Source organism: Manis javanica, chromosome 12 (assembly GCF_040802235.1).
Source record: "Manis javanica isolate MJ-LG chromosome 12, MJ_LKY, whole genome shotgun sequence".
Taxonomy (NCBI): Eukaryota; Metazoa; Chordata; class Mammalia; order Pholidota; family Manidae; genus Manis; species Manis javanica.
Window position 1 is genome coordinate 78,892,537 of NC_133167.1, and position 11,096 is coordinate 78,903,632.

General features: G+C 35.9%; 2 protein-coding genes across 2 annotated transcripts in view; one reads left to right on the forward strand and one right to left on the reverse strand.

Annotated features, from left to right (window-relative positions):
- The window catches only part of LOC140844845 (uncharacterized), a 144,267-nt gene extending 135,551 nt beyond the window's left edge, over positions 1–8,716 (forward strand). The window contains exons 4-6 of the mRNA XM_073217769.1: positions 786–914; positions 3,131–3,293; positions 4,013–8,716. Coding sequence (XP_073073870.1) covers positions 786–914; positions 3,131–3,293; positions 4,013–4,116 — 396 coding nt within the window. The 3' untranslated portion in view covers positions 4,117–8,716. The remainder of the gene's footprint in view (positions 1–785; positions 915–3,130; positions 3,294–4,012) is intronic.
- Positions 1–11,096, reverse strand: part of LOC140845303 (uncharacterized) — a 286,923-nt gene that overhangs the window by 147,112 nt on the left and 128,715 nt on the right. The window lies entirely within an intron of this gene.

Here is an 11,096-nt window from a genome sequence, read left to right on the forward strand (position 1 = left end):
AGTGGGATTTAATTCTTTTAATTTAGTATTGCTGTTATGTTTTGGAAGGTAAAGTTGGCACTTTGGAGGGAACATGCATCTCTGTGAATTGTTATCATATAATTTTTTCATAACTATCACTTGGTCTTTACCTTTCTTGCAGGCTGTAAAAAAATTCCGGTATTTCTTTGTTAATCTTATTTTTCAATCCTTTCCTCCCTTTCTTCTTTTAAATGTTCTTAAGGAACCTATATTTAAGATTTTACACGATCGTTCAAGTTTACAGCAATAGTTTGTATGTATGTTTTAAAATTTTATATATATATATATATATATATATATATATATATATATATATATATAGTTATGATAATATGATATAGTAGCAGAATTTGTGGCTATAGTACCAAAATTTGAATATTAATTGTTTATTCATTTGTCCAGTATTCACCTAGAGGAGATAGGGGACTCATTTACAGGCAGAATGGTCTACAGTATAGTTCATTTTTTATTCCCTCATTGGCTAAGGGAAGATGAGAAATTTCTTGTTCTACAACTATGTTTGTTATTATAAATATTTTATTAAAAACTTCTTCCCTTTAGCCTTACTTTACTTTTTAAAATCAGTATGTAGAAACAAAACAAAATTAAGCTGCTTTTTGTGCTCCTCATAAAAAGAGAACTTTTGACTGTTACTTAGAGGTTTTATTTGTGTTCTTTTTCCCTAATGCCTAATGATCATATTGATATCTATTGTTATATTGATATTACTACTGATCACTTATGCTGCATTTTATATTTTGTAGACAAACTTCTTTTCAAGTACAAAACTTCAAGAACAGAAGAAAAGTTTGGTGGCAAAAAATGAACTCTGCACACTTTCACAGTCTGTGGCCGTCACATATTCGTTGTTCCAAGAAAAGAAGATGTCTTTGGTAAGCGTTATTTTCAAGTTAGAGGGAATTAAAAAGGTTTTCTAAATATGTGTCTTAACAACTTTTTAGTATTAATGTTGTGAATTGGGATAAATTTCTTCTAGTCCTACAATATTTGATATTGTTCCATTTTCTATTTAATTTTAGGACGGAATGCCATTTTCTTTCTCTGTTGGGACTCTCTCTGTCAAGTAAAAACAGCAAGTGTAGTTTGGCCATGATTCTATGCAGAGAGTGCAGCAGAGGTAGTGAAACATACATTTATTGTTTAGAGATTCTTTAGGGATTTTTATGTACAATATCATGTGATATTCAAACACTAACTGTTTGAATAGAGCAGCCATATTTTAAGACTGGTTTTTTTTTTTAATTCCTGCTTAGCATATCTCTGGAAGGATGTCCAAGAAGATAGAAATCAGTTAGAAACAGCAGTAAACTTGCTTTTCACTCTGCATCTCTAGTACTGCTCTGTTTTTCAGCCATGCTGGATGCTCTTTGAAAAACATGTAATTACTGTGAAAAGTGACCACACTTAATATTTCATTGTTCTGGCATGAATCCTTAAGGCTGTTGAGGATTTTTTAATATATAAAATGGGACAGAATAAGGCTTCCAGCTCAGTTTAACTAATTTGAATTCCGGTCCTCTCTGACATTAAATTGATTTGGACAAGGCGATGTGGTCTAATGCCTGCTTTTCCTGTTCTCTTTGTCTCTATCTGCTAGGCGACATTACAGGTTTTTATTCGGGTTACGTTCCAGTATAAATAAGGATAAACAGTCCTTAGCTTGTCTTAATCACTTAATCGATATCCTAATTAGAAAATCAAATTGCTTAATCAAAAATACAAAAGCCATTACAGAAGAAGCCGAATAATTCCACTGTACTAATTTTGAAACAAATTACATGATAAACAGGAATGTTAAGTTCAGTCTCTTACTTATACAGTAACTTCCCTTTATCCCTATGTGTATGGTATAACTAGATACAGTTACTAAGGAAATTTGGGATAGCCTCTAAATTTTCTGAATGTAGTGCATTCTACTACTTAGCCATGATATGAGGTTTCTTGTATAACATTACACATACATGTGGTTAAAAATGTGAAGAGTGGTATATCTTCATTTATATCTTTTGCTCTTATTTGATTGTTAACTATTGTGTAATATCATGGTGTAATTATCTGTTCCTCCCAGGAGTCTGAGGGTCTTGCCAGTTAACCACAAAATTAAACATGCCTAAGACTAATTAATCAGGAGCAATAATACAATTAGTGTTAGGTAATTTGATGCCTCATATCAAATAACGCTGATATTATACACACATGGTGCACACTGTGTAATAGAAAAGGGTAGACAGTTAATGAAAGTAACTTAAAACCTACCTTTGAAGGATGAAAATAATAGTTTGAAACGATCTATTCTATGAAAGTATCAACATTCATGCAAATACTGTCCAAATTCAGACTTTCGAGATGTATTAAAAGGGAGTATCATTAAATAATTTAAAGCTGAGTGTTTTAACTTCCTGAATGTTTAGATGACTATTTTACCTAATAAGCATCTTAATGGGTTTGGAGCTATGTTTGTTTAAAAAGCTGCATGAATATATAGTATTGACCTAAATTTAATACAATTCTTGTTAAGTTCAATACTAGGTAAATGATGACAGCCCTTGTTAAATTGGGGTTGTTATTATTTTATGAACAGAGTCAATATAAAACACCTATTAAGATCTCAAAAATAGTTTATAGAGTGCTTATGGGGCCTTATGTTATCACTAAGCATTTTCAGATTTGCCTTCTTGGAAATTCGTGTAACTAAAGTACCATGTGTTATTTCAAGTAGAATATTGGATTACAGTTTACTGTATTTTCAAAAGGTTGTGGCAGTATTAAACATACAATTAACTGAATGACTATTCTTTGCCAATGATAGATTTTTAAAGTGAATAATTAGAGGGGCAAGGATTGATGTTTTAGCTAAAGCTAGATTTTGTTTTGTTCAGTACAGTAAGTGAAAAGTAGAACCTGTGGAGTTCTTAATGTGGGTATTTTAAAGAAATAGTTAAAGTGAAAATTTTAAGTGAAGGTTTAATCCATTGTTTATTTCTTAGTGACCATTTACTCCTGGAAGGGTTTGGACATTTTGTTTCCCTGCAACTCAGTGGGCACTTAAAAAAAACTCACTCAGTTTGTTTTGCTGCTGTTTCTCTAGAGGAGTGTGGCTGAGAACAGGGTTTTGCCCATCTCAGCGGTTGGCATGCACTTATCCCAGGCGGTGAAAGCTGGCTACCCACTTGATACCGAGCGAGCAGGCCTGACTGCAGAGGTTCAGAAGATTATTGCTGATGTTATCCGAAACCCTCCCATCAACTCAGGTGATGACCAGGACCCTCGTCTGCAGCCTTAATGGCTGGAGTGATTGAACCCAGAGGGAGTAAACAAGCAGGGCACAAATATTTTTTACTTTAACAGCATTAACCCTTTATGCTATTATGAAAACTTTGCTTTTGTAATGCTTTTATTGTTTTAGAAAACAGTCCTCCCACTATCACTCAGGAAATTCTGAGTCTGAGAAACTATTATATTCCTTTTTAGATTCCAATTACAAATTTCACACTCATCCCCAAATAATGCACTTTCGTCCTTTTCTAACTTCAACCTCATTGAAAGGAAAGGAGCGACACACAGCAGCAATTCACCGGAGAATTCTGCTTTATTAGGAAAAGGTGCTGGGTTATATAGGAAGGGGCATGGGGTGATTGAGGTGTCACTTCTACGGGGCTGGTGGCTGTTGGCTAGGTGCTGGGATTGGGAGGGGGGCAAGAGGTGTTTGGGCTTCAGGTGGTGCCGAGGAACCCGAAGAGAAGCCGGAAGTTCGCCATCTTACTGGCGGGGGCCCTTCATTCCCCCCTTTCTCCTCTATGGGGTTGTGGACGTTGCTTTCTCTCTGTCTGCTTCCTGCTGAACGGGGGCTGAGAAGGGAGTGAGGGCTTGAGGACTGGGAGGAAAGGGTTGATAGGACTCCCCACAGTAAGGACGAGTAGATGTGGACTTCTTCAGGTTGGAAATCAATGAAGGTTCCCTGTAACCATAGGTCGAGGACCTGTTGATTCCAATGGTGCCAAGAGGATATGGGCAGTCCAGTCTCTCTCTGATCCACTGAACTTCGAGGCCAAGATAAACTTCCCAGGCTTCTGATTCTGTGATTTTCGGAGCGAGGTTTTCTAGGTTTCTCCCAGTTTCTTGGTTATTTCTCATCAATATCTATGTAATGCTGTAGGCACTTAAGAAATTTCTCATTGTGATTTACACAAAATGTTATCCTTCTTCCGTTTACTGGGGTGATTTGTCCCCATTGGTTTGATGGATGCTAGATGGGTTAGAATCCCCGAAAGGTCTTTTGTTGTTTTAAAAAGAGTAAAATAATAAAAGAAAGGAATGCAACCCAGTTATTGTGATCCCCCATCCTGCCTGCAGTGCTGCTCATTGCATCTTTATAAGTCTAGAAGGAGAATTGCCTACATTTACCCTCATCTGAACTTCCAGCTACAAAGGTCATGTGCTGTTGGGCCATCTCATTGTTTAAATGTAGGGCATTGCTAGGATATATTGTACAAAATCAATGATCTGTTTTTCAACTCTCTATCCACCATGAAATAAAAATGACATGAACTTTTTTTTCCTAAAAGAAAGAGTGCAATTACCAGTAAATCTCTAAGAAGAGCAAATAAAATAGCAAATCCTTATAGAAGTTGCTTGATTAGTGTTTTGTTTTGTGCATTTAGTGTGTTGTTTGGAGAAAGCTCCCGAGGACTTTCTTGGAATTGCTTTGCTTCTCTCATAAAAACTATGCATTAGGAGTCAGTGTCTTTTTTCACTGAAAAGTAGGCACAAAGACTAACAATTTAATTTAAAATGACATTGCCTAACATGTATTAGAAATTGGTTCATTTTAAAGTTCCAGGCTATGGAAAGGCTTATCATAAAGAGCTTGCTCATTATATCTCCTGTTTTTTCAGTTTTAGCAAACAAACTACCTCACTTATCACAATGAAGTCAATGTTTATCAGTTCCCTTACATTGATTTGGGTCATGAAATTGACAGTACTTGGAGCCTACAGAACAGAAGGCCTTGCTGAGTGATTCCCAGCCAAATCTGGCTCTCACCTTGTTCTTCAGCATTATTTCTTCACATTATTTATTTCCTCCTTGAGACAGATAGAAAACAGTGGTCACTGCTTTCAGGGTAGTTCAGTGTGAGGAGTTGAGTCATATATGCATGAAGGAACAAATAAAACCAAAGCCTTCAGAAATACAATTTGCTTATTATAATTTTTAATGTTTGTGGGACTTTCCCCCCGACCCCGAGCTTTATTTGGTATACTTTACATATAATAGACTACCCACTTTAAAGTTGCAGTTTAATGAATTTTAGTAATTGTATGCTTGTTAGTTTTTTAGGGCTGTCATACAAAGCACCACAGACTGGGTGACTTAAACAACAGAAACTTATTGTCTCGCAGCTCTGGAGGCTGGAAGCCCAAGACCCGGGTGTTGGCAGAGCTGGGTCCTTCTAAGGCCCCAAGGGAAGATTCTGTTCATCTCCTTGGTTTGTACATGGCCATCTTCCCATTGTGTCTTCATGTTGTCTTTGCTCTGTTGTGTCTAGGTCCAAATTTCCTCTTCTAAGGACACCAGTTATATTGGATTTACGGCAGATCCCAATGGCCTCATGTAAATTGTTACCTCTTTTGAAGATGCAGGGTCCAAATGTGGTCATATTTGGAGATAACTGAAGGTTAGGACTTCAACCAATGCACTTGTAGGGGGACGCAATTCAGCCTAGAATATATTCAGTCACGTAAAAATTACCACTACCATCATTAAACAGTTCTAATACCCTAGAATCTTTTTTGTGCCCTTCCTCCCTGATTACTGGCCCAGGCAATCACTGGTCTTTCTGTCCCTATAGTTTTGTCTTTTTAAAACTTCATATGAATGCAATTATATATTATATAGTCTTTTGTGTTTGACTTTCACTTTGCACAGTTTTTGAGGATCATCCATGTCCTTACATTGCTGTTAATATTCTTTTCCATTGATAATTTGTATTCTCTATTATAGTTATACCATTATTTATTTATCCATTCACCAATAAATGGGCATTTGGATTGCTTCAAGGTTTTGGCTATTGTGAATAAGACTGCAGTGAACTTTCACGTACAAATCTTTGCATTGACTAAGATTTCATTTCTCCTGAATAAGCAACTAGGTGTGGTTTTGACATGTCACTTGGCAAGTTTGTGTTTAACTTTGTAAGTGACTAATATACTGTTTTCAGGAGCTGCCATGTTATTTTACAAACCCATCAACAATGTATGAGAGACTCAGTTTCTCTGGATACTGTCCATCATTTAGTGTTATTACTTTTCACTTTAGCCATTCTGATACGTGTGCAGTGGTATATCATGATTTCCATTTGCACTTACCCAATAACTAATGATGTTGAAATTCTGTTCATGTGCTTATTTGCCATCTGTATACGTTATTTATGGACTGAAGTATGTCCCCTCCTAATTCACATATTGAGTCCTAGCCCCCAGCACCTCAGAATGTGACTGTTGTATAGGGCCTTTACAGACATGATTAAGGGAAAACAAAGCCTCTAGGGTGGGCCCTAATCCACTCAGACTGGTGTCCTTATAAGAAGGGAAATTTGGGCACGCACAGAGATGCGAGCACACAATGGAAAGATCACGTGAGGACAGTGAGAAAGCCGCCATCTGCGAGCCAAAGAGAGAGGCTTCAGAAGAAACCAAGCCTGCTAACTTTGTGATCTGGGACTGCTCGGCCCCGGAGCTCTGAGGAAATAACTTTCTGTTGTTCAAGTCATACCCCATCTGCAATATTTCTTTATGGCAGTGGTACTGATGCAGTGGTACTAATGCAGTGGGAATGTCTCTTTATGTCTTACCCATTTTCTAATTAGATTTTTTTGTTTTAACTGTTGAGTTTTGCGAGTTCTTCATATATTCTAGATACAAGTCCCTTGTTGGTGTTGGATATGTGAACTGCAAAATGATTCCCAGTCTGAAATTTGTCTTTTTATCCTTTTTACAGGGACTCTTACAGAGCAAAAGTTTTAAATTTTGATGAAATACAGTTTTTCAGTTCTTGTTTTTATGGGTCATACATGTTTTTGGTGTCATAGGATTCTGTCTAGCAATTAGATAAGGAATATTTTCTCCTATGCTTTTTTTAAGTTTTATATTTTATGTTTTACATTGAAGTGCATGATTCATTTTGAGTTAATATTTTGTATGATGTGGAATTTAGACTAAGGCTCATTTTCTTTGGCCTACAGATGTCCAATACCCCACTCTCCTTATTACATACTTAAGTAAATGTTAACATCTGGGGAGTGATTTCTCCTACTTTGTTGTTTTTCAAAATTATTTTAGCTATTCTAAGTTCTGTGCCTTTTCTTAGGAATTTCAGAATATGTAACTTGCTTTTAATAAAAATATTTTAGCAGGATAGAAAGCATGCATACAAAAATATAGGTAATGCATAAATGTCCATTTTAAAGAGTGGTAAAAAAAATCTTAAGAAATAGAACATCATCAATATTCTTGAAGCTGTATGTATGTTCTTCCAAATTATACTTCTCTTTCCTCACTGTCTTAAATTCAAGTATTTCTTTGCTTTTCTTTATATTTCCTTATATTTTTACTATTTTTATAGTATACTAAAACCATAGGTTTTAAAATTTTGTCTGGCTTGATGTGCATATAAATGGTATAATTCTACATGTATTCTAAGTTACCTTGTTTCCTCAAGATTCACTGATGTTAATGCATACAGCTCTTGTTTATCAATTTTTGAAGCTCCATAGGCTCCCTTTGTGTGACTGTAATACAGTTTATTGATCTAATCATCCAATTATGATCATTTGAATTGTTTCTTTCTTTGCATTACAAAGAAATAGGCTATTGATATTTTTATACCTAGTGTTTATGTGCAAGAAAAATCTCTAGTATTTTGCCTAAGACTGAACTAATCTAGTCATAGAGTAAGTAGGTGCATCTTCAGTTTTACTAGATACTGATCTAACTTGTGTTCTAAAGTGTATCAGAGTTCCTATTGAGTGCATCTTGCTTTGTCCTCTAAAAATATGTCTTCTGATTCTTTTTAAAAGATGTAGGCTATTCTGTTAAATGGAGATCGCCCATATGTGGGACCAAACAAAGACCACCCAAATGAGAACAATTTATTTACTCTGAGCTTGCTAGGACAAGGGAGTTAACTACCATCGCTTGCATTTGGTAGATGCTCAAAGACAGGCACAGAGTGCAAAAGCTTTATAGTGAAAAGAAAGAAAGACCTGGGGTGTACTGGTTAGAGACTGGGGACAGTGAGAAGCTGGAAGCAGGCTAACTGGAAGCATTATGTGTTTGGTTTGGGAGCTTATTTGGCTTTCTCTGGTTGATCCTGAGTTGGAAGCTGGCACAAAAAAATAGGGAAGCTGGCAGTCACAAAGTCCTGCTCATTCTGGGCTGCCCGCTTCAGAGATTTCTGCTTGGCTTCCTGGACTGGTTGTTGGGTCAGAGTTCTATCATCACATACGGTCTGGCCATTGTTCATTTATATATTCAGTGTTTCATATAATATGTTACGCCATTGTCCTTTTGAAAGACATGTCAGTAATATTTTTTCATGTTTTTGCTATTATAAATAATGCAGGCATTTCAATTTGATAAAATAAATATCTCAATCAATGGATATGAAACTTTTTTGTTTCAACAGATATTTTTGACTTGCCCTGAAACCTGTCATTCTAATTTTTCTAATGGTATGATTGTGAAGCTTCATTTCAGGTAGGTGAGTCCAAGATTGCTTTTTTCTTCTAAAATACTGATTGATGAAGATCAAGCTAGACATATTGTAATGACATAATAGTGTAATGAGATAATTTATAATTGAAGAAAGTAGGGATTACCAAGCTGCAATAGAATGATGAATGAATGGCTTATTAGTTTGGTTGTTTTACATCAGCTGCTTTTGTGTTGTAACTCAATATAGAAGGGTGTTGGCAGTTAGATTCTATAATCCAGTTGAAAAAAGCACAAAAACTTTTAGAAGTAGAAAGTGAAATGCCTGGAGTAAGAGCCAAAGGAATAAAAAGATACTTTATCCACAAGGGAACAAAGTTTGGGAGGAAATGAGAAATGAGATACAGGCGAGAAATAATAAAAGCGCTTGAAAATACGAAAAGACAATTGTAATGGAATAGGTAGTAAAAATTGGACACGGTGAAGTGGTTTAAGAATTTGAAACAAAACATAAAAGGATGATACAATTCAAAAGCATTTTTTGAGTGCCTTGTTGTGAAATATCTTTGCTGGGGAAGGTATTAAGAAAATGGCAATTCAGAGGCTCCAATCTCAGAAACCCCATATTTTGTATCATGTTGGAAATGGTATGGTGGAATTTAATAGAAACTAATTCAAACTAGTTTAAAAATACACCGCCGTGGTGTATTTACATTTTACAAAGTTAAAATAATTTCTTATCTTGGAAGCAGTATATATATTTTATCAGAAAACTGGCAGTATCAAGAATTTGTCCCTGAAAACAGAATCATGTTTGTTTTGTTTTGGCTTGCTATTCAGTATATTGGGGAATGTGATATTTTGATTAATCAAATATTGTGGTTTATATGAAGTGACCACTTTCATTTCATTTATGGTGTATGTATACCATATCTGCCAATAGCACACTTGGCTCTTCCAAACTGTCTCCCTTCTCCAAAACTGCTTTTCTGGGACCCTAGACTCAAGAACTTGTACTTAACTTTGATTTTTCTTTTTCTTGAACCCTTTCTTTTGCTTCAGGTTTGTTGGTATGTCATGATTCTTTGTTGGTAATAATACAGACTTAACCTTTTTTTCCCTTAATCTCACAATAATCTCTTTATATCTGAAATAATTCAGCTATGCTGGGCTCCCTACTTTGGCCCCTCTGATATTCTCCTGCAATCCATTCTCCTTCTCAAATAAGTTAAAGTCCATGGCACTGCTTTCAGGACTATCCTCTTAACCGTCCTTATTGTCCTTAGTAGCACATGGGACTGAGACACCCTCACTACGTTTCAAGGTCTCAGGCCAGAGGGTATATGATTTCATGTGCCTAGATGTAGCAATGAGAATAACTTGATCCAAACAGGCCTTTTGACAGAAACAGTCCCCAGGATGTGGCCTGTGTGAACTAAACTCCAGGAGCAGACAGGATGTTGTACATTTAAGAAGAGGCAGTAGAGAGAGACAAGGCTGTGAACTTGGGTAAATTATAAAATAGTCACTGGCTTCGGGGAGGGTTATATGGAGTAATGCATGTAAAACACTGAGAGTCATGCCTGGTGTAAAGAAAGCACTAGCAATGGTTAGTTAACATTTTTATTCCCGTTTACTGCTGAGGGAAATGAGGCACAGAAATGTATATATTAGATTATCTTTATTTCTTTTTGCCACCCATTATAGACCCTTTGACACATAAGTTCCCTTTGTGGCTTTTTAATGTAAATTGCAGTGTTTTAACCTCCTTTAGTGCTGTTGACAGATTTGCCTCTTTAAGTCATGCTCAGCTGATGCAGAACTAAACTTTACAAAATTCCGTAAAACTTAATCAACTCCTTTATGCAAAACATAAGCTTCAAATATGGGATGATTATGCAAGAACAAGTTGTCTATTTGACCCAAAACACCAGTATCTGTGATAACAATGAAAGGGCAGAATTCATATTCATGAGCCATCATAAAGCCGCTAAAATCTTTCATTTCATTTGTGAATACTTTTATTTGTGTCAGTTTTAAGCAGAAAGTGACATACAGAAAGTGATTTCAATCCCATATACAAAGTATTCTGTTGTTAATTTTAGGGCTTTGTTTTGTAATATTAACAATGGGACATAGATGTGGCAGGTTTGCACAATTTCAAACTGAACACGGGGAAAGGGCACACTTCAGAAAATTACTATCCATAATAAATGGGATAAAATAATAAAAGTGTGGAGTCACTGTTGGAAATGAGGAGGCAGATGCTAAAAAAAGTTATTAAATGACTCTGCCCTGGAGAAGAAAGGTTCGTCTAAGCAAAAAACTACTTTGGGAACCAATGCT